At 48.1% G+C, this 24,760-nt stretch overlaps 1 protein-coding gene across 4 annotated transcripts in view; it reads left to right on the forward strand.

Moving 5' to 3' along the window:
• LOC142730505 (oocyte zinc finger protein XlCOF29-like) overlaps positions 1–24,559 on the forward strand; it is a 31,160-nt gene extending 6,601 nt beyond the window's left edge. For 2 of the 4 annotated variants that reach the window (XM_075849355.1, XM_075849357.1), the window contains exons 2-5: positions 7,516–7,670; positions 8,136–8,303; positions 13,420–13,565; positions 24,043–24,559. In XM_075849355.1, coding sequence (XP_075705470.1) covers positions 7,516–7,670; positions 8,136–8,303; positions 13,420–13,476 — 380 coding nt within the window. In that variant the 3' untranslated portion in view covers positions 13,477–13,565; positions 24,043–24,559. Of the gene's footprint in view, positions 1–5,083; positions 7,671–8,135; positions 8,304–13,419; positions 13,566–24,042 lie in introns of those variants that run through there. The other 2 variants (XM_075849356.1, XM_075849354.1) reach the window with 2 other exon arrangements.
• Positions 24,560–24,760: the final 201 nt, after the last annotated feature.

A 24,760-nucleotide genomic window follows, 5' to 3' on the forward strand; every position in this document is an offset into this window, starting at 1 on the left:
TCACCGGAAATATAAAACCCCTCACACCGCGCAGTCACCGGAAATATAAACCCCTCACACCGCGCAATCACCGGAAATATAAACCCCCTCACCCGCGCAATCACCGGAAATATAAACCTCCTCACAACGCGCAATCACCGGAAATATAAACCCCTCACACCGCGCAATCACCGGGAATATAAAACCCCCTCACACCGCGCAATCACCGGGAATATAAAACCCCTCACACGCGCAATCACCGGAAATATAACCCCCTCACACCGCACAATCACCGGGAATATAAAACCCCCTCACACCGTGCAATTACCGGGAATATAAAACCCCTCACATCGCGCAATCACCGGAAATATAAAACCCTCACACCGCGCAATCACCGGAAATATAAACCCCCTCACACCGCGCAATCACCGGAAATATAAAACCCCCTCACACCGCGCAATCACCGGAAATATAAAACCCCTCACACCGCGCAATCACCGGAAATATAAAACCCCCTCACACCGCGCAATCACCGGAAATATAAAACACCCCACACCGCGCAATCACCGGAAATATAAAACCCCCCACACCGCACAATCACCGGAAATATAAACCCCCCACACCGCCCAATCACCAGAAATATAAACCCCTCACACCGCGCAATCACCGGAAATATAAAACCCCCCACACCGCGCAATCACCGGAAATATAAACCCCTCACACCGCGCAATCACCGGAAATATAAACCCCCCCACACACCGCGCAATCACCGGAAATATAAAACCCCTCACATCGCGCAATCACCGGAAATATAAAACCCTCACACCCCGCAATCACCGGAAATATAAACCCCCTCACACCGCGCAATCACCGGAAATATAAAACCCCCTCACACCGCGCAATCACCGGAAATATAAAACACCTCACACCGCGCAATCACCGGAAATATAAAACCCCTCACACCGCGCAATCACCGGAAATATAAAACCCCCTCACACCGCGCAATCACCGGAAATATAAAACACCTCACACCGCGCAATCACCGGAAATATAAACCCCTCACACCGCGCAATCACCGGAAATATAAAACCCCCCACACCGTGCAATCATCGGAAATATAAAACCCCCCACACCGTGCAATCATCGGAAATATAAAACCCCTCACACCGCGCAGTCACCAGAAATATAAACCCCCTCACACCGCGCAATCACCGGAAATATAAACCCCCGACACCGCGCAATCACCGGAAATATAAACCCCCTCACACCGCGCAATCACCGGAAATATAAAACCCCTCACACCGCGCAATCACCGGAAATATAAACCCCCCCACACCGTGCAATCACAGGAAATATAAACCCCCTCACACCGCGCAATCACCGGAAATATAAACCCCTCACACCGCGCAATCACCGGAAATATAAACCCCTCACACCGCGCAATCACCGGAAATATAAACCTCACACCGCGCAATCACCGGAAATATAAAACCCCTCACACCGCGCAATCACCGGAAATATAAAACCCCCCACACCGCGCAATCACCGGAAATATAAACCCCCCCCCCCACACCGCGCAATCACCGGAAATATAAACCCCTCACACCGCGCAATCACCGGAAATATAAACCCCTCACACCGCGCAATCACCGGAAATATAAAACCCCTCACACCGCGCAATCACCGGAAATATAAAACCCCCCACACCGCGCAATCACCGGAAATATAAAACCCCCCACACCGCGCAATCACCGGAAATATAAACCCCCCACACCGCCCAATCACCGGAAATATAAACCCCTCACACCGCGCAATCACCGGAAATATAAAACCCCCCACACCGCGCAATCACCGGAAATATAAACCCCTCACACCGCGCAATCACCGGAAATATAAAACCCCCCCCACACCGCGCAATCACAGGAAATATAAACCCCTCACACCGCGCAATCACCGGAAATATAAAACCCCTTCACACCGCGCAATCACCGGAAATATAAAACCCCTCACACCGCGCAATCACCGGAAATATAAAACCCCTCACACCGCACAATCACCGGAAATATAAACCCCTCACACCGCGCAATCACCGGAAATATAAACCCCTCACACCGCGCAATCACCGGAAATATAAAACCCTTCACACCGCGCAATCACCGGAAATATAAAACTCCCCACACCGCGCAATCACCGGAAATATAAACCCCCCTCACACCACGCAATCACCGGAAATATAAAACCTCTCACACCGCGCAATCACCGGAAATATAAAACCCCCCACACCGCGCAATCACCGGAAATATAAAACCCCTCACACCGCGCAATCACCGGAAATATAAAACCCCTCACACCGCGCAGTCACCGGAAATATAAACCCCCTCACACCGCGCAATCACCGTAAATATAAAACCCCTCACACCGCGTAGTCACCGGAAATATAAACCCCCTCACACCACGCACTTACCGGAAATATAAACCCCCCCACACCGCGCACTCACCGGAAATATAAAACCCCTCACACCGCGCAGTCACCGGAAATATAAACCCCTCACACCGCGCAATCACCGGAAATATAAACCCCCTCACCCGCGCAATCACCGGAAATATAAACCTCCTCACAACGCGCAATCACCGGAAATATAAACCCCTCACACCGCGCAATCACCGGGAATATAAAACCCCCTCACACCGCGCAATCACCGGGAATATAAAACCCCTCACACGCGCAATCACCGGAAATATAACCCCCTCACACCGCACAATCACCGGGAATATAAAACCCCCTCACACCGCGCAATTACCGGGAATATAAAACCCCTCACATCGTGCAATCACCGGAAATATAAACCCCCTCACACCGCGCTGTCACCGGAAATATAACCCCCCCCCACACCGCGCAATCACCGGAAATATAAAACGTTCTATCTCACAAAATGGCAACGCAAAACAGTTTTTTCTTTTTTGAACAAATTTTTCTTTCCTTGTAGAAGATAAATATATAAATTTGGTGTCGTCGTAATTGTGTTGAAGAATAAAGGTAACAAGTCATTTCTACCGCATGGTGAACGCCGCAAAAGCGAAACCCAAAGTACAATAGGATTCACTGCGTTTTCCGCTATTCCAGCCCACAATTGTTTCCTCTTTCCCAGCACATTATAGGGGACATTAAAGGGGTTTTCCACGATCGGACAACTGATGACCTTCACCAGATAGGTCATCGGTATATGATCTGTGGGGGTCCGACACCCGGACTCTGCACCGATCATCTGCTCCAGCTGCCTCCGTTCACCAGACGTCCATGCTGAAAGCAGATGCTCCGGTCACGGAATAGAGCGGTCGTGCTGCAGTGTTAAAGTGAATAGGAGCAGAGCCTTTAGTTCTGCAGAACGTCCGCTGTGCAGTGGTCGGAGCCATTTGCTTTCGGCTCCAACTACTGCATACCGTTCAAAACATCCGGCAGCAGGAGCAGCTGATCGGTGCGGGTGTCGGACCCCCACCATCATATACTGATGGCCTATCCAGTGGAGGTCATCCGTTGTCCGATCGTGGAAAACCCCTTTTAAAATTACTTCACGTCCAGCACAAGACATGTTCTCATACGGCTATGCCAACGGAAAAACAAAAAAGTTCTGGCTTTTGGAAGGAGGGAGGAAAAATTTGAATTGGCTGCGTGTCCAAGGGGTTAAGTACATAAGAAGAGACAAACATTAATGAATGACAGACTGGTCCAGAGGGAGAGAGACCCTGCCCTCGTAGACTGCACTCTACAAGAGAAGGAGAGACCCTGCCCGTGTAGACTGCACTCTACAAGAGAAGGAGACCCTGCCCGTGTAGACTGCACTCTACAAGAGAAGGAGAGACCCTGCCCGCGTAGCCTGCACTCTACAAGAGAAGGAGAGACCCTGCCCACATAGACTGCACTCTACAAGAGAAGGAGAGACCCTACCCGCGTATACTGCACTCTACAAGAGAAGGAGAGAACCTGCCCGCATAGACTGCACTCTACAAGAGAAGGAGAGACCCTGCCCACGTAGCCTGCACTCTACAAGAGAAGGAGAGACCCTGCCCACATAGACTGCACTCTACAAGAGAAGGAGAGACCCTACCCGCGTATACTGCACTCTACAAGAGAAGGAGAGACCCTGCCCACATAGACTGCACTCTACAAGAGAAGGAGAGACCCTGCCCGTGTAGACTGCACTCTACAAGAGAAGGAGAGACCCTGCCCGCGTAGCCTGCACTCTACAAGAGAAGGAGAGACCCTGCCCACATAGACTGCACTCTACAAGAGAAGGAGAGACCCTGCCCGTGTAGACTGCACTCTACAAGAGAAGGAGAGACCCTGCCCGCGTAGCCTGCACTCTACAAGAGAAGGAGAGACCCTGCCCAGATAGACTGCACTCTACAAGAGAAGGAGAGACCCTGCCCACGTAGACTGCACTCTACAAGAGAAGGAGAGACCCTGCCCACATAGACTGCACTCTACAAGAGAAGGAGAGACCCTGGCCGCGTAGACTGTACTCTACAATAGGAGAGAGACCTTGCCCGCGTAGACTGCACTCTACAAGAGAAGAAGAGACCCTGCCCACATAGACTGCACTCTACCAGAGAAGGAGAGACCCTGCCGCGTAGACTGCACTCTACCAGAGAAGGAGAGACCCTGCCGCTTAAACTGCACTCTACAAGAGAAGGAGAGACCCTGCCCACATAGACTACACCCTACAAGAGAAGGAGAGACCCTGCCCACATAGACTGCACTATACAAGAGGAGAGACCCTGCCCGCGTAGACTGCACTCCACAAGAGAAGGAGAGACCCTGCCCGCGTAGACTACACTCTACAAGAGAAGGAGAGACCTTGCCCACATAGACTGCACTCTACAAGAGGAGAGACCCTGCCCGCGTAGACTGCACTCTACAAGAGAAGGAGAGACCCTGCCCACATAGACTACACTCTACAAGAGAAGGAGAGACCTTGCCCACATAGACTGCACTCTACAAGAGGAGAGACCCTGCCTGCGTAGACTGCACTCTACAAGAGAAGGAGAGACCCTGCCCGCGTAAACTGCACTCTACAAGAGAAGGAGAGACCCTGCCCACATAGACTGCACTCTACAAGAGAAGGAGAGACCCTGCCCACGTAGACTACACTCTACAAGAGAAGGAGAGACCCTGCCCGCGTAGACTGCACTCAACAAGAGGAGACACTGCCCACATAGACTGCACTCTACAAGAGAAGGAGAGACCTGCCCACATAGACTACACTCTACAAGAGAAGGAGAGACACTGCCCACATAGACTGCACTCTACAAGAGGAGAGACCCTGCCCGCGTAGACTGCACTCTACAAGAGACGAGAGACCCTGCCCATGTAGACTACACTCTACAAGAGAAGGAGAGACCCTGCCCACATAGACTGCACTCTACAAGAGGAGAGACCCTGCCCGCGTAGACTGCACTCTACAAGAGACGGGAGACCCTGCCCACGTAGACTACACTCTACAAGAGGAGAGACCCTTCCCGTGTAGACTGCACTCGACAAGAGAAGGAGAGACCCTGCCTGTGTAGACTGCACTCTACAAGAGAAGGAGAGACCCTGCCCGCGTAGACTGCACTCAACAAGAGGAGACCCTGCCCACATAGACTACACTCTACAAGAGAAGGAGAGACCCTGCCCGCGTAGACTGCACTCAACAAGAGGAGACACTGCCCACATAGACTGCACTCTACAAGAAGTGAGACCCTGCTCGCGTAGACTTCACTCTACAAGAGAAGGAGAGACCCTGCCCACGTAGACTGCACTCTACAAGAGAAGGAGAGACCCTGCCCGCGTAGACTGTACTCTACAATAGCAGAGAGACCCTGCCCGCGTAGACTGCACTCTACAAGAGAAGGAGAGACCCTGCCCGCGTAGACTGCACTCTACAAGAGAAGGAGAGACCCTGCCCACATAGACTGCACTCTACAAGAGGAGAGACTCTGCCTGCGTAGACTGCACTCTACTATAGGAGAGAGACCCTGCCCGCATAGACACTACAAGAGGAGACAGTAGTTGAGGGTAGAAGCTGGTCATCCGGTGGAGTAGTGGCAGCCGGTTATTTTAGGGTGTAAGCTTTTCTGAAGAGGGGGTGTTCAGGTTACTAGTGAAGGTTTGGATGGTGGGAGAGATCTGATGTGTTGGGTTAAAGAGTTCCAGAGTATGGGGGATGCACGGGAGAAATCTTCTAGACGATGATGTGAGGAACAGATAAAATGAGAACAAAGAAGGTCTTGTGAGGACCGGAGATTATGTGTGGGGAGGTATCAGGAGATTAGGGCAGAGATGTATGGAGGGGATGGTTTGTTGACAGCCTTGCATGTCATTTTTAATATGTATAACTTAATTTAGTAGGCAATGGGTGGCCAGTGACCGCAGAGGTGGAATGAGGGGAGTGGTAGATTTACCCTTGCAGCTGAGTTGAGAATTGGTAGGAGGGGTGCAATGGTGTTAGATGGGAAGCCACAGAGAAGGATGTTGGAGTAGTCTAGACAGTAGATGATGAGGGCATATATACTAGCATGTTTGTCTGTTCGAGGAAAGACTGACTTCAAGAGAGTTTTTGAGGTGGAGACAGCAAGAAGTGGTAAGCGCTTGGCTGTGCTATTTGAAATTAAGGATTATCCCAATGCAGCGGACCTGTGAGACTGGGAAATGTGTGGAGCCATTAACTGTGATTTGATAGTTCTGGTAAGGGGGTTGAGTGAAATGGGGAAAAGATGATTCCGTTTTCTCCATGTTAATCTTAAGGAAGTGGGAGGTGAAAGAGGAGATAACTGTTAGACACTCTAGATAGCAGGGAGGTAACATCAAGACCAGAGGTAAATTTGACCAAAATTTTAGATGGAGAAGAGTAAGGGATTCAGAACACTGAGACCCATAAGGGAGCAATAGTAAATCTTTAGTTGGTAAACTCCGCACATGCTCGCAGGACTGGCGGGACCTTCCGCACATGCTCGCAGGACTGGCGGGACCTTCCGCACATGCTCGCAGGACTGGCCGGACCTTCCGCACATGCTCGCAGGACTGGCGGGACCTTCCGCACATGCTCGCAGGACTGGCCGGACCTTCCGCACATGCACACTTGACCGCCGGTTCCCATTAACCATGGTTAGTATCTGTCTTTCAGATGTGAATAAAGTTACTATCCGGTAAAATAATCTACAAGGAAAAGGGGAATACTATAATAATTAAGAATTTTAGATGTCTCTTAAGATCCAGGATCTCTGAGGTAACTTCTAATATCTGTAAAAACTTATATTAGGGGTGTATTCATTCATAAAGGGCATCTGTCACATTGACCACCAGTCTGATCTGTTGGCAGCAGATTATATAGCAGGAGGACCTGAGCAGATTGTGTCTCTCCATTCACTTCTATAGGAGTTACAAGAACCGCCTAACAAGGAGAAGATGTTTCTCTCAATGATCAATAAGTGAGGTTCTGTATGTCACACATGATGTTGTCCCCTGTATGATCTCCATCTTCTCCTTTCTTCATAAAGACGTCTGCAGTACTAGATCCTCCAGTTTTCTCATCTTCTGCTCCACAACGTATCTTCTCCTGAATGACCCACCAAGGATGGACAAGGACAGGAATGAGATGAGCAGAAGAATATTAGACTTCACCTTGGAGATCATCTACCTGTTGAGCGGAGAGGTAAACTTTTCTATATTATAGAACAAGTCCCACATAGGGAAGGGACAATACATAATAGGAAGAATCCAGTGTCCTGTATAACAGCGTCCAGACCTTCCAAGTGACGTCAAGAAGCTGAAGATCAGCCACCAATATGGTCAGTGATGTGTCATGTCACCAATGCAGCAATAGTAATGTTGTAGAGCAATGAGAATGACCAGGAACCAGGAGGATCAGGATGACATCTATATAGAAACATAGAAGATGACGGCAGGAGGAGAGCACATGGTCCATCTAGTCCCCCAATATTATATCCTTTTTAGTTTTGGCCTCGTTCTATTTTCTCAATGTCTTTTTGTAGGTGAGGTCTCCAGTATTACAGATGTGGGGTCACTAGAGGTCTATACAGCGGGGTCACAATCTCCCTCTTTCTACTGAGGGGGGAATACTGTGTTCAGTTCTCTAAGTGTCTCTCTCCATACACAGGAGTACACAATAGTGAAGAAGACATCGTGTGACTGTACGACTCCCATCATCCATGAGTCAGGAGGATGGAGCAGTAGTCCCATCACAGAGCCTCCCCCTCACTCCCGGATACATGAGAAGAAGATCTTAGAACTGATCTACAAGATGACTGAGCTGCTGACTGGAGAGGTGACACTGCTGGGAATGCTGGGAAATTCTACAGTAACAGCACTGGAGGTGTTTGGGTAATGACTGTATCATTGTGTATGTCAGGTTCCTATAAGGTGTCAGGATGTTCACACAGCGTTTTTTGTAAGGTAGAAAATATCTTCCTCAAAATTCCTTCAGGAATTTGAAGGCAGATTTTAAATTGACAGCGTTGTTTGAGGGTTTTGTTTTTTTTGCGTGATTTTTTAAGCCGTTGAAGCTAACGGAAAAGACGTAGGCAAAAAAAGCTCCAAGCCAACGCCACAGGTATTTTCTGCCTCCTATTAACTTTAATTGGAGGTCAGAGGTGAAAACCACTTGAAGACCATCAGCCCCCCACTCCCAGTAAAATGACCATTAGCCCCCCACTCACAGTAAAATGACCATCAGCCCGCCACTCTCACTTAAATGACCATCAGCCCACCACTCACAGATTCCCCTGTAGATAGTGCCACACAGCCCCATTGTAGATAGTGCCACAGAGCCCCCTTGTAGATGATAGAACCCCCCCCCCCCCTTCCTGTACATAGCGCTACTGTAGCTCCCTGAAAGAGCGGAATCCCCCTGTGGCCGGAGATTCCGCTCCTGGACGGAGCGCTTGATGACTCTGTCTACTTATGGTCAGTGACGTCAAGGGCCTCTACTGAAGTGGAATCCCCGGTCACCGCATCGGCAACGCTGTGGACGGGGATTCCGCTTCAGGAGTTGTCACTGTCCATATATGGACAGAGACATCAAGCGCTCCATCCAGGAGCGGAATCCCCAGCCACACAGTGGCGCTAGCAGATAGCAGAGTAGGGAGATACCTTCCTGCTTTGCTATAGTATTCAATAGTACCTGTGTACTAATGATGCAGACACTATTGAATGTGGCGTTGCTACAGCTGTAGCAGCTGCTAGCGGTGCCGCCGGCCATGGGGGGCCCATCCCGACTGGCAGCATGGGCGTCCTCATGCCCGATGTAGCCGCTATGGCTGCTACGGGCGGAAAGGCGGATGCTGAGTCGCCGGGCCCGGGCGCTTCTGAAACAAGCAGGGGAAAGGTAGCCAGCGCAGCGCCCCCTTCCACCTGCTGGAGTGATGCACCCAGTGCAATGGCACACCGTTCTGGCCGTCCCTTTGTGGCACTATGTACAAGGGGGGTGTGGCGTTATCTACAAGGGGATGTGTGTGGCATTATCCACAAGGTGATGTGTGTGGCGCTATCTACAGGGGGCTGTGTGTGGAGCAATCTACTGGAGGGCTGTGTGTGGCGCAAGCTACAGGAGGGCTGTGTGTGGCGCAATCTACAAGGGGGTATGGTGCTTTCTACAAGGGGGTATGGTGCTATCTACAGGGGGGCTGTGTGTGGCGCGATCCACAGTAGGGCTGTTTGTGGCGCGATCTACAGGGGGCTGTGTGTGGCGCTATCTACAGGGGGCTGTGTGTGGCGCTATCTGCAGGGGGCAGTCTGGAGCGGCATCTACAAGGGGCACTGAGTGTGGTGCTATCTACAGGGGGCTGTGTGTGGCCCTATCTACAGGGGCGATGTGTGTGGCCCTATCTACAGGGGGGCTGTGTGTGGCCCTATCTACAGGGGGGCTGTGTGTGGCCCTATCTACAGGGGGGCTGTATGTGGCCCTATACAGGGGGGCTGTGTGTGGCGCTATCTACAGTTGGGCTGTTTGTGGTGCTATCTACAGGGGCAGTGTTGAGCGCCATCTACAAGGGGCACTGAGTGTGGCGCTATCTACAGGGGGATGTGTGTGGCGCTATGTACAGGTGGGCTGTGTGTGGCCCTATCTACAGGGGGGCTGTGTGTGGCCCTATCTACAGGGGGGCTGTGTGTGGCCCTATCTACAGGGGGGCTGTGTGTGGCCCTATCTACAGGGGGGCAGTGTGTGGCCCTATCTACAGGGGGGCAGTGTGTGGCCCTATCTACAGGGGGGCAGTGTGTGGCCCTATCTACAGGGGGGCAGTGTGTGGCCCTATCTACAGGGAGCACTGTGTGGCACTCCCTACAGGGAGCAGTGTGTGGTAATATCTACAGGGAGCAGTGTGTGTGATAATATCTACATGGAGCAGTGTGTGGTAATATCTACAGGGAGCAGTGTGTGGTAATATCTCAGTGTGTGTGTGGTAATATCTACAGGGAGCAGTGTGTGTGTGTGTGGTAATATCTACAGGGAGCAGTGTGTGGTAATACTTACAGGGAGCAGTGTGTGGTAATATCTACAGGGAGCACTGTGTGGTAATATCTACAGGGAGCACTGTGTGGTAATATCTACAGGGAGCACTGTGTGTGGTAATATCTACAGGGAGCACTGTGTGTGGTAATATCTACAGGGAGCAGCGTGTGGTAATATCTACAGGGAGCAGCGTGTGGTAATATCTACAGGGAGCAGCGTGTGGTAATATCTACAGAGAGCAGTGTGTGTGGTAATCTCTACAGGGAGCAGCGTGTGGTAATATCTACAGGGCGCAGCGTGTGGTAATATCTACAGGGAGCAGTGTGTGGTAATATCTACAGGGAGCAGTGTGTGGCATTCCCTACAGGGAGCAGTGTGTGTGTTAATATCTACAGGGAGCAGTGTGTGGTAATATCTACAGGGAGCAGTGTGTGTGGCATTCCCTACAGGGAGCAGTGTGTGTGGTAATATCTACAGGGAGCAGTGTGTGTGGTAATATCTACAGGGAGCAGTGTGTGGTAATATCTACAGGGAGCAGTGTGTGCAGTGGCGGATTATCATATGGGCGATTCGGGCGGCCGCCCGAGGCTCCCAGGGGGCCCATGGCAGCCCGAACCGCACATCATCTTGCTAACTAACGAAGATGAGGAGGGGAGGAGCAGGGAATTGGCCGGGAAAGGGGTAGGACACGCCTCCCTGACAAGTGCGGGCCGCCGCCATTGAGTAACAGAACAGCGACGGACGGCTGTTCTGTTACTCCGAATCTGCAAGACAAGAGCCGGGCGGTCGGTCACCGGCGCTGAGGTCAGTACAGCAGGCTTATCCTCCTGCCCAACTGGTTCCCGACCGCTGGCTGTATTTTTACGGCCAGCGGTCAGGGACGGGTCTTTAAAACCCGAGTCATAGACTTTCTACGGCTCGGGTTTTAACTTGCTGCCCGCGCGATCGGGCAGCTGAATGTCGGCTTTCGCTGCTTCTGTCTTCTCCGATGTCTTTTTACACAGCGTTCAATGAACGCTGTGTATAGGAATAGAGACAGCAGCAGCGGCGCTGTCTCTATTCCTCCCGGTGATCATGTGACTGGTCACATGATCGCCGGGTGCCGTTAGTGGCAGACTGCTGCTGGGTCTTACTAGACCCAGCACAGCCCTATTAGTGACAATCGTCACTATGAGAGGGCTGATTTCCCTTGTAATTGGGGCTGCTGTGCAGCTCCAGTTACAGTGGAAAAACATGGTGTAAAAGAAAGAAAAAAAATATATAAAGTTCCCCAAAGGTCTTTTTTGACCTTTGAGGATCAGACCACAGTAATAAAAAAATAGGAAAGTAAAGTGCAAAAAAAATGAAATAATAAATACACATAAAATACCCACCCCAATAAAAACCGTTCCCCCCCCGCCAATCATTGTTGTAACGCTAGCGCTGACCCAATTACCCTAATATAGACATGTAATATATAAAAATTTACGGTAAACAATGACGATCACAAATAAAAGGTCTATTTTAGGGTAAAACTATGTTATTACCAAAAAAAATAGCTAAAAAGTAAAAAAGCTTATTTTTTTACTATTATTTTCAAACTTTATGAATAAAAATTCTAAAATAGCAAAAAAGGTGTGTATAAAAACAATAAAAAATGAAACCTGCATTGTCTACGGAAAAAACGTCGCAAAAATCACGTCGTTTTTATTTATTTTTTATAAAAATGTGTGTTTGGTGCAACTTTGTAATTACGTTTTATTAAAAAATATTTTCACTTTTTGAGATACAGCTGCTTTGTATCCTGTATCCGTCAGGTCAGCAGGACTGACGGGATCAGTGAAACGGGCCCTGCGCTAAATTATAATCTTAGATGTGATAGATTTGAGGTGGATCCTGCGTGTCACTGATCCTGTCAGTCCTGCTGACCTGATGGATACAGGATACAAAGCAGCTGTATCTCAAAAAGTAAAAATATTTTTTAATAAAACGTAATTACAAAGTTGCACCAAACACACATTTTTATAAAAAATAAATAAAAACTACGTGATTTTTGCGACGTTTTTTCCGTAGACAATGCAGGTTTCGTTTTTTATACACACCTTTTTTGCTATTTTACAATTTGTATTCATAAAGTTTGAAAAAAATAGTAAAAAAAATAAGCTTTTTTACGTTTCAGCTATTTTTTTTGGTAATAACATAGTTTTACCCTAAAATAGACCTTTTATTTGTAATAGTCATTGTTTACCGTAAATTGTAATATATTACATGTCTATATTAGGGTAATTGGGTAATATATATATAAAAATTATGATATAAAGTTTTTAAATATGTACATAACCTTGTGCCACTATATACAAGGCGGAGCGCTGTGTGCCACTATATACAAGGCGGAGCGCTGTGTGCCACTATATACAAGGGGGAGCGCTGTGTGCCACTATATACAAGGGGGAGCGCTGTGTGGCACTATATACAAGGGGGAGCGCTGTGTGGCACTATATACAAGGGGGAGCGCTGTGTGGCACTATATACAAGAGGAGCGCTGTGTGGCACTATATACAAGGGGGAGCGCTGTGTGGCACTATATACAAGGGGGGGCTGTGTAGTGCTATCCACAGTGGTATGTGTGTGGCGCTCTTTTTGGTGCTATTTACAAGAGGGGGAGGGCTGTGTGGCGCTCTCTACAGGGGGCTGTATGGCACTATCTATATGGGGCTGTGTGTAACGCTCTCTACGGGGAGGATGTGTGATATATAGAGGGGGCTGTGTATGGCGATATCTATGGGGGTGTGTAATATCTACAGGGGCTGTGTGTGGCACTATGTACAGGGGGCTGTGTGTATGTGGTGTTTTACAGTGTGTGGTATTATTATATTCAGGCACGCAGTGTTTGGTGCTATTATATTTAGGGGCACAGTATGTGGCACCATGATAACTTTATTTTCGTTTATAGGTGTGGAAATGTTGGAAAAGTGAGGAGACGTCTGAGTGGCAAATTCTGCAGAAATGAGTCATGGCCGGGAGAAGTCTTCATGAGCGCTGGACCGGATGGAGAAGAAAAGAGGAAAAAAACTACTAGAATCTGAGACGTCGTCACCTGTGAGTCACTAGATTTATAGAGAATCTGTCACCTCTCCTGACATGTTTATTATAGGAATCCTTGTATTTCACAAAAAGTCTTTCTGCAGTCCAGGACTGATAGACAATTCCCCTTGTCAGGAGGTTGTGTCCCTGCACAGTGTGATACTCTCAGTATGTAGGGACACAGCCCTGTGACAAGGGAAATCGTAACACTGTTAATGCTTGCCCAAAAAAGTAGTGTCAAAAATAGTTACGGCGCGGCAGGGCGGCGGTGAGGAAGGGGGGCCCAAGTTTGGGTAACAGCCCAGGGCCCATGGTCTACTTAATCCGCCACTGAGTGTGTGTGGTAATATCTACAGGGAGCAGTGTGTGTGGTAATATCTACAGGGAGCAGTGTGTGGCATTCCCTACAGGGAGCAGTGTGTGTGGTAATATCTACAGGGAGCAGCGTGTGGTAATATCTACAGGGAGCAGCGTGTGGTAATATCTACAGGGAGCAGTGTGTGTGGTAATATCTACAGGGAGCAGTGTGTGTGGTAATATCTACAGGGAGCAGTGTGTGGTAATATCTACAGGGAGCAGTGTGTGTGGTAATATCTACAGGGAGCAGTGTGTAGTAATATCTACAGGGAGCAGTGTGTGTGGTAATATCTACAGGGGGCAGTGTGTGTGGTAATCTCTACAGGGAGCAGTGTGTGTGGTAATATCTACAGGGAGCAGTGTGTGTGGTAATATCTACAGGGAGCAGTGTGTGTGGTAATATATACAGGGAGCAGTGTGTGTGGTAATATCTACAGGGAGCAGCGTGTGTGGTAATATATCTACAGGGAGCAGCGTGTGTGGTAATATATCTACAGGGAGCAGCGTGTGTGGTAATATCTACAGGGAGCAGCGTGTGTGGTAATATGTACAGGGAGCAGTGTGTGTGGTAATATCTACAGGAAGCAATGTGTGTGGTAATATCTACAGGGAGCAGTGTGTGTGGTAATATCTACAGGGAGCAGTGTGTGTAGTAATATCTACAGGGAGCAGTGTGTGGTAATATCTACAGGGAGCAGCGTGTATGGTAATAGCTACAGGGAGCAGTGTGTGTGGTAATATCTACAGGGAGCAGTGTCTGGTAATATCTACAGGGGGCAGTGTGTGTGGTAATATCTACAGGGAGCAGTGTGTGTGTGGTACTATCTACAGGGAGCAGTGTGTAGTAATATCTACAGGGAGCAGTGTGTGTGGTAATATCTACAGGGGGCAGTGTGTGTGGTAATCTCTACAGGGAGCAGTGTGTGTGGTAATATCTACAGGGAGCAGTGTGTGTGGTAATATCTACAGGGAGCAGTGTGTGTGGTAATATATACAGGGAGCAGTGTGTGTGGTAATATCTACAGGGAGCAGCGTGTGTGGTAATATATCTACAGGGAGCAGCGTGTGTGGTAATATATCTACAGGGAGCAGCGTGTGGTAATATCTACAGGGAGCACTGTGTGGTAATATCTACAGGGAGCACTGTGTGGTAATATCTACAGGGAGCAGTGTGTGTGGTAATATCTACAGGGAGCAGTGTGTGGTAATATCTACAGGGAGCAGTGTGTGTGGTAATATCTACAGGGAGCAGTGTGTGGTAATATCTACAGGGAGCAGTGTGTGTGGTAATATCTACAGGGAGCAGTGTGTGGTAATATCTACAGGGAGCACTGTGTGGTAATATCTACAGGGAGCAGTGTGTGGTAATATCTACAGGGAGCTGTGTGTGTAGTAATATCTACAGGGAGCAGTGTGTGGTAATATCTACAGGGGGCAGTGTGTGTGGTAATCTCTACAGGGAGCAGTGTGTGGTAATATCTACAGGGAGCAGTGTGTGTGGTAATATCTACAGGGAGCAGTGTGTGTGGTAATATGTACAGGGAGCAGTGTGTGTGGTAATATGTACAGGGAGCAGTGTGTGTGGTAATATCTACAGGGAGCAGTGTGTGGTAATATCTACAGGGAGCAGCGTGTGTGGTAATATCTACAGGGAGCAGCGTGTGTGGTAATATATACAGGGAGCAGCATGTGTGGTAATATATACAGGGAGCAGTGTGTGTGTGGTAATATCTACAGGGAGCAGTGTGTGTGGTAATATCTACAGGGAGCAGTGTGTGTGGTAATATCTACAGGGAGCAGTGTGTGGTAATATCTACAGGGAGCAGTGTGTGTGGTAATATCTACAGGGAGCAGTGTGTAGTAATATCTACAGGGAGCAGTGTGTGTGGTAATATCTACAGGGGGCAGTGTGTGTGGTAATCTCTACAGGGAGCAGTGTGTGTGGTAATATCTACAGGGAGCAGTGTGTGTGGTAATATCTACAGGGAGCAGTGTGTGTGGTAATATATACAGGGAGCAGTGTGTGTGGTAATATCTACAGGGAGCAGCGTGTGTGGTAATATATCTACAGGGAGCAGCGTGTGTGGTAATATATCTACAGGGAGCAGCGTGTGTGGTAATATCTACAGGGAGCAGCGTGTGTGGTAATATGTACAGGGAGCAGTGTGTGTGGTAATATCTACAGGAAGCAATGTGTGTGGTAATATCTACAGGGAGCAGTGTGTGTGGTAATATCTACAGGGAGCAGTGTGTGTAGTAATATCTACAGGGAGCAGTGTTTGGTAATATCTACAGGGAGCAGCGTGTATGGTAATAGCTACAGGGAGCAGTGTGTGTGGTAATATCTACAGGGAGCAGTGTCTGGTAATATCTACAGGGGGCAGTGTGTGTGGTAATATCTACAGGGAGCAGTGTGTGTGTGGTACTATCTACAGGGAGCAGTGTGTCTGTGGTAATATCTACAGGGAGCAGTGTGTGGTAATATCTACAGGGAGCAGTGTGTGTGGTAATATCTACAGGGAGCAGTGTGTGTAGTAATATCTACAGGGAGCAGTGTGTGTGTGGTAATATCGACAGGGAGCAGTGTGTGGTAATATCTACAGGGAGCAGTGTGTGTGTGGTAATATATACAGGGAGCAGTGTGTGGTAATATCTACAGGGAGCAGTGTGTGTGGTAATATCTACAGGGAGCAGTGTGTGTGGTAATATCTACAGGGAGCAGTGTGTGGTAATATTTACAGGGAGCAGTGTGTGGTAATATCTACAGGGAGCAGTGTGTGTGGCCCTATCTACAGGGAGCAGTATGTGTGGTAATATCTACAGGGAGCAGTGTGTGTGGTAATATCTACAGGGAGCAGTGTGTGGTATTATATACAGGGGGCAGTGTGTGGTAATATCTACAGGGAGCAGTGTGTGGTAATATGTACAGGGAGCAGTGTGTGGTAATATGTACAGGGAGCAGTGTGTGGTAATATGTACAGGGAGCAGTGTGTGGTAATATCTACAGGGAGCAGTGTGTGTGTGTGGTAATATCTACAGGGAGCAGTGTGGTAATATTTACAGGGAGCAGTGTGTGTGGTAATATCTACAGGGAGCAGTGTGTGTGGTAATATGTACAGGGAGCAGTGTCTGTAGTAATATCTACAGGGAGCAGTGTGTGTGTGGTAATATCTACAGGGAGCAGTGTGTGGTAATATCTACAGGGAGCAGTGTGTGTGTGGTAATATATACAGGGAGCAGTGTGTGGTAATATCTACAGGGAGCAGTGTGTGTGTGGTAATATATACAGGGAGCAGTGTGTGGTAATATCTACAGGGAGCAGTGTGTGTGGTAATATCTACAGGGAGCAGTGTGTGTGTGGTAATATATACAGGGAGCAGTGTGTGGTAATATCTACAGGGAGCAGTGTGTGTGGTAATATATACAGGGAGCAGTGTGTGGTAATATCTACAGGGAGCAGTGTGTGGTAATATGTACAGGGAGCAGTGTGTGGTAATATCTACAGGGGGGCTGTGTGTGGCCCTATCTATAGTGGGCTGTGTGTGGTGATATCTACAGGGGGCTTTGTGTGGCATTATCTACAGGGAGCAGTCTGTGTGGTAATATCTACAGGGAGCAGTGTGTGTGGCATTCCCTACAGGGAGCAGTGTGTGTGGTAATATCTACAGGGAGCAGTGTGTGTGGTAATATCTACAAGGAGCAGTGTGTGTGGTAATATCTAGAGGGAGCAGTGTGTGTGGTAATATCTACAAGGAGCAGTGTGTGTGGTAATATCTACAGGAAGCAGTGTGTGGTAATATCTACAGGGAGCAGTGTGGTAATATTTACAGGGAGCAGTGTGTGTGGTAATATCTACAGGGAGCAGTGTGTGTGGTAATATGTACAGGGAGCAGTGTGTGTAGTAATATCTACAGGGAGCAGTGTGTGTGTGGTAATATCTACAGGGAGCAGTGTGTGTGGTAATCTATACAGGGAGCAGTGTGTGGTAATATCTACAGGGAGCAGTGTGTGTGGTAATATCTACAGGGAGCAGTGTGTGTGTGGTAATATCTACAGGGAGCAGTGTGTGGTAATATCTACAGGGAGCAGTGTGTGTGGTAATATATACAGGGAGCAGTGTGTGGTAATATCTACAGGGAGCAGTGTGTGTGGTAATATATACAGGGAGCAGTGTGTGGTAATATCTACAGGGAGCAGTGTGTGGTAATATGTACAGGGAGCAGTGTGTGGTAATATCTACAGGGGGGGCTGTGTGTGGCCCTATCTATAGTGGGCTGTGTGTGGTGATATCTACAGGGGGCTTTGTGTGGCATTATCTACAGGGAGCAGTCTGTGTGGTAATATCTACAGGGAGCAGTGTGTGTGGCATTCCCTACAGGGAGCAGTGTGTGTGGTAATATCTACAGGGAGCAGTGTGTGGTAATATCTACAGGGAGCACTGTGTGTGGTAATATCTACAGGGAGCAGAGTGTGGTAATATCTACAGGGAGCAGTGTGTGTGGTAATATCTACAAGGAGCAGTGTGTGTGGTAATATCTAGAGGGAGCAGTGTGTGTGGTAATATCTACAAGGAGCAGTGTGTGTGGTAATATCTACAGGAAGCAGTGTGTGGTAATATCTACAGGGAGCAGTGTGTGGTAATATCTACAGGGAGCAGTGTGTGTGTGTGGTAATATCTACAGGGAGCAGTGTGTGTGGCATTCCCTACAGGGAGCAGTGTGTGTGGTAATATCTACAGGGAGCAGTGTGTGGTAATATCTACAGGGAGCACTGTGTGTGGTAATATCTACAGGGAGCAGAGTGTGGTAATATCTACAGGGAGCAGTGTGTGTGGTAATATCTACAAGGAGCAGTGTGTGTGGTAATATCTAGAGGGAGCAGTGTGTGTGGTAATATCTACAAGGAGCAGTGTGTGTGGTAATATCTACAGGAAGCAGTGTGTGGTAATATCTACAGGGAGCAGTGTGTGGTAATATCTACAGGGAGCAGTGTGTGTGGTAATATCTACAGGAAGCAGTGTGTGGTAATATCTACAGGGAGCAGTGTGTGGTAATATCTACAGGGAGCAGTGTGTGGTAATATCTACAGGAAGCAGTGTGTGGTAATATCTACAGGGAGCAGTGTGTGTGGTAATATATACAGGGAGCAGTGTGTGTGGTAATATCTACAGGAAGCAGTGTGTGGTAATATCTACAAGGAGCAGTGTGTAGTACTAACTACAGGGAGCAGTGTGTAGTAATATCTACAGGGATCAGTGTGTGGTAATAATATGTACAGGGAGCAGTGTGTGTGGTAATATCTACAGGGAGCAGTGTGTGTGGTAATATCTACAGGGAGCAGTGTGTGTGGTAATATCTACAGGGAGCAGTGTGTGTGGTAATATCTACAGGGGGCAGTGTGTGTGGTAATATCTACAGGGAGCAGTGTGTGTGGTAATATCTACAGGGAGCAGTGTGTGTGGTAATATCTACAGGGAGCAGTGTGTGTGGTAATATCTACAGGGAGCAGAGTGTGGTAATATCTACAGGGAGCAGTGTGTGTGGTAATATCTACAGGGGGCAGTGTGTGTGGTAATATCTACAAGGAGCAGTGTGTGTGGTAATATCTACAGGGAGCAGTGTGTGTGGTAATATCTACAGGGAGCAGTGTGTGGTAATATCTACAAGGAGCAGTGTGTGTGGTAATATCTACAGGGAGCACTGTGTGTGGTAATATCTACAGGGGGCAGTGTGTGTGGTAATATCTACAGGGAGCAGTGTGTGGTAATATCTACAGGGGAGCAGTGTGTGTGTGTGGTAATATATACAGGGAGCAGTGTGTGTGTGGTAATATCTACAGGGAGCAGTGTGTGTGTGGTAATATCTACAGGGAGCAGTGTGTGGTAATATCTACAGGGAGCAGTGTGTGTGGTAATATCTACAGGAAGCAGTGTGTGTGGTTATATTTACAGGGAGCAGCGTGTGTGGTAATATCTACAGGGGGCAGTGTGTGGTAATATATACAGGGAGCAGTGTGTGGTAATATCTACAGGGAGCAGCGTGTGTGGTAATATCTACAGGGGGCAGCGTGTGTGGTAATATCTACAGGGGGCAGTGTGTGTGTGTGGCATTCTCTACAGGGAGCAGTGTCTGGTAATATCTACAGGGAGCAGTGTCTGGTAATATCTACAGGGAGCAGTGTGTGTGGTAATATCTACAGGAAGCAGTGTGTGTGGTTATATTTACAGGGAGCAGTGTGTGTGGTAATATCTACAGGGGGCAGTGTGTGGTAATATATACAGGGAGCAGTGTGTGGTAATATCTACAGGGAGCAGCGTGTGTGGTAATATCTACAGGGGGCAGTGTGTGTGTGGCATTCTCTACAGGGAGCAGTGTCTGGTAATATCTACAGGGAGCAGTGTCTGGTAATATCTACAGGGAGCAGTGTGTGTGGTAATATCTACAGGGAGCAGTGTGTGTGGTAATATCTACAGGGAGCAGCGTGTGTGGTAATATATACAGGGAGCAGTGTGTGTGTGGTAATATCTACAGGGAGCAGTGTGTGTGGTAATATCTACAGGGAGCAGTGTCTGGTAATATCTACAGGGAGCAGTGTGTGTGGTAATATCTACAGGGAGCAGTGTGTGTGGTAATATCTACAGGGAGCAGCGTGTGTGGTAATATATACAGGGAGCAGTGTGTGTGTGGTAATATCTACAGGGAGCAGCGTGTGGTAATATCTACAGGGAGCACTGTGTGGTAATATCTACAGGGAGCAGTGTGTGTGGTAATATCTACAGGGAGCAGTGTGTGGTAATATCTACAGGGAGCAGTGTGTGTGGTAATATCTACAGGGAGCAGTGTGTGGTAATATCTACAGGGAGCAGTGTGTGTGGTAATATCTACAGGGAGCAGTGTGTGGTAATATCTACAGGGAGCAGTGTGTGGTAATATATACAGGGAGCAATGTGTGTGGTAATATCTACAGGGAGCAGTGTGTGGTAATATCTACAGGGAGCAGTGTGTGTGGTAATATCTACAGGGAGCAGTGTGTGGTAATATCTACAGGGAGCAGTGTGTGGTAATATATACAGGGAGCAGTGTGTGGTAATATCTACAGGGAGCAGTGTGTGTGGTAATATCTACAGGGAGCAGTGTGTGGTAATATCTACAGGGAGCAGTGTGTGGTAATATATACAGGGAGCAATGTGTGGTAATATCTACAGGGAGCTGTGTGTGTAGTAATATCTACAGGGAGCAGTGTGTGTGGTAATATCTACAGGGGGCAGTGTGTGTGGTAATCTCTACAGGGAGCAGTGTGTGTGGTAATATCTACAGGGAGCAGTGTGTGGTAATATCTACAGGGAGCAGTGTGTGGTAATATCTACAGGGAGCAGTGTGTGTGGTAATATCTACAGGAAGCAGTGTGTGTGGTAATATATACAGGGAGCAGTGTGTGTGGTAATATGTACAGGGAGCAGTGTGTGTGGTAATATCTACAGGGAGCAGTGTGTGTGGTAATATCTACAGGGAGCAGCATGTGTGGTAATATCTACAGGGAGCAGCATGTGTGGTAATATATACAGGGAGCAGTGTGTGTGTGGTAATATCTACAGGGAGCAGTGTGTGTGGTAATATCTACAGGGAGCAGTGTGTGGTAATATCTACAGGGAGCAGTGTGTGTGGTAATATCTACAGGGAGCAGTGTGTAGTAATATCTACAGGGAGCAGTGTGTGTGGTAATATCTACAGGGGGCAGTGTGTGTGGTAATCTCTACAGGGAGCAGTGTGTGTGGTAATATCTACAGGGAGCAGTGTGTGTGGTAATATCTACAGGGAGCAGTGTGTGTGGTAATATATACAGGGAGCAGTGTGTGTGGTAATATCTACAGGGAGCAGTGTGTGTGGTAATATATCTACAGGGAGCAGCGTGTGTGGTAATATCTACAGGGAGCAGTGTGTGTGGTAATATGTACAGGGAGCAGTGTGTGTGGTAATATCTACAGGAAGCAATGTGTGTGGTAATATCTACAGGGAGCAGTGTGTGTGGTAATATCTACAGGGAGCAGTGTGTGTAGTAATATCTACAGGGAGCAGTGTGTGGTAATATCTACAGGGAGCAGCGTGTATGGTAATAGCTACAGGGAGCAGTGTGTGTGGTAATATCTACAGGGAGCAGTGTCTGGTAATATCTACAGGGGGCAGTGTGTGTGGTAATATCTACAGGGAGCAGTGTGTGTGTGGTACTATCTACAGGGAGCAGCGTGTGTGGTAATATCTACAGGGAGCAGTGTGTGTGGTAATATCTACAGGGAGCAGCGTGTGTGTGGTAATATCTACAGGGAGCAGCGTGTGTGTGGTAATATCTACAGGGAGCAGTGTGTGTGGTAATATATACAAGGAGCAGTGTGTGTGGTAATATCTACAGGGAGCAGTGTGTGTGGTAATATCTACAGGGAGCAGTGTGTGTGGTAATATATACAGGGAGCAGTGTGTGTGGTAATATCTACAGGGAGCAGTGTGTGTGGTAATATATGCAGGGAGCAGTGTGTGTGTTAATATCTACGGGGAGCAGTGTGTGTGGTAATATCTACAGGGAGCAGTGTGTGTGGTAATATATGCAGGGAGCAGTGTGTGGTAATATGTACAGGGAGCAGTGTGTGTGGTAATATCTACAGGGAGCAGTGTGTGTGTGTGGTAATATCTATAGTGGGCTGTGTGTGGTAATATCTACAGGGAGCAGTGTGTGGTAATATCTACAGGGAGCAGTGTGTGTGGTAATATCTATAGTGGGCTGTGTGTGGTAATATCTACAGGGAGCAGTGTGTGGTAATATCTACAGGGAGCAGTGTGTGTGGTAATATCTACAGGGAGCAGTGTGTGTGGTAATATCTACAGGGAGCAGTGTGTGGTAATATCTATAGTGGGCTGTGTGTGGTGATATCTACAGGGAGCAGTGTGTGTGGTAATATGTACAGGGAGCAGTGTGTGGTAATATGTACAGGGAGCAGTGTGTGTGGTAATATCTACAGGGAGCAGTGTGTGTGGCATTCCCTACAGGGAGCAGTGTGTGTTGTAATATCTACAGGGAGCAGTGTGTGGTAATATCTACAGGGAGCAGTGTGTGTGGTAATATCTACAAGGAGCAGTGTGTGTGGTAATATCTACAGGAAGCAGTGTGTGTGGTAATATATACAGGGAGCAGTGTGTGTGTGGTAATATATACAGGGAGCAGTGTGTGGTAATATCTACAGGGAGCAGTGTGTGTGGTAATATCTACAGGGAGCAGTGTGTGGTAATATCTACAGGGAGCAGTGTGTGTGGTAATATCTACAAGGAGCAGTGTGTGTGGTAATATCTACAGGGAGCAGTGTGTGTGGTAATATCTACAGGGAGCATTGTGTGGTAATCTCTACAGGGAGCAGTGTGTGTGGTAATATCTACAGGGAGCAGTGTGTGGTAATATCTACAGGGAGCAGTGTGTGGTAATATCTACAGGGAGCAGTGTGTGTGGTAATATCTACAGGAAGCAGTGTGTGTGGTAATATATACAGGGAGCAGTGTGTGTGGTAATATGTACAGGGAGCAGTGTGTGTGGTAATATCTACAGGGAGCAGTGTGTGGTAATATCTACAGGGAGCAGTGTGTGTGGTAATATCTACAGGGAGCAGTGTGTGTGGTAATATCTACAGGGAGCAGCATGTGTGGTAATATATACAGGGAGCAGTGTGTGTGTGGTAATATCTACAGGGAGCAGTGTGTGTGGTAATATCTACAGGGAGCAGTGTGTGTGGTAATATCTACAGGGAGCAGCATGTGTGGTAATATATACAGGGAGCAGTGTGTGTGTGGTAATATCTACAGGGAGCAGTGTGTGTGGTAATATCTACAGGGAGCAGTGTGTGGTAATATCTACAGGGAGCAGTGTGTGTGGTAATATCTACAGGGAGCAGTGTGTAGTAATATCTACAGGGAGCAGTGTGTGTGGTAATATCTACAGGGGGCAGTGTGTGTGGTAATCTCTACAGGGAGCAGTGTGTGTGGTAATATCTACAGGGAGCAGTGTGTGTGGTAATATCTACAGGGAGCAGTGTGTGTGGTAATATATAGACAGATATACAGTAGTCATGTATTCTGTCACTGTGTGTTTCCTACAGATGGATCCAGTAGGAGAAATCCACCAGAGAGATGTCCCAGTCCTCTGTATTCCCAGGACTGTCCAGAGGAAAATCACAATGTCCCAGAGAATCATCAGGTAGATGAAGCTGAGCCCTATACCAGATCTATATAGGGGGTGTGGAACTTTTTGGTCCAGCGGTCATAGATGTGATCATAGATTTTGGTGGTTTCTTATGTTGATGTGTTAGATTCTGCGCACTCTGCTGTATTGTACTGAATTGTTACATATGTGAAATCAGAGGGAAGATCTGACTGATATTAACCCCTTAATGACCGCCGATACGTCTTTTTACGGCGGTCATTAGTGGGCTTTATTCTAGAGCGCCGCCAAACTACGTCGCTGCTGTAGAATAAAGTAAACAGAGCAGGGAGCCGTGAAATCTCCCTGCTCTCAGCTGCCAGAAGCAGCTTAGGGCTGGGGGCGTCCCTGCTCTGCCGGGTGAGATCGATATTAGTATCGATCTCACCTGTTTAACCCTTCAGATGCGGTGCACAATAGCGAGCACCGCATCTGAATGGTTTTGGAGAGAGGGAGGGAGCTCCCTCTCATCTCACTGACACCCGGCGATAAAATCGCCGAGTGTCTGTGTCTTCTATGGCAGCCGGGGGTCTAATAAAGACCCCCAGGTCTGCCTGCAGCGAATGCCTGCTAGATCATGCCGCAGGCATGACCTAGCAGATGCCTGTCCGTTTTAA

This window comes from Rhinoderma darwinii, unplaced genomic scaffold (assembly GCF_050947455.1).
Source record: "Rhinoderma darwinii isolate aRhiDar2 unplaced genomic scaffold, aRhiDar2.hap1 Scaffold_751, whole genome shotgun sequence".
NCBI classification, from domain to species: domain Eukaryota; kingdom Metazoa; phylum Chordata; class Amphibia; order Anura; family Rhinodermatidae; genus Rhinoderma; species Rhinoderma darwinii.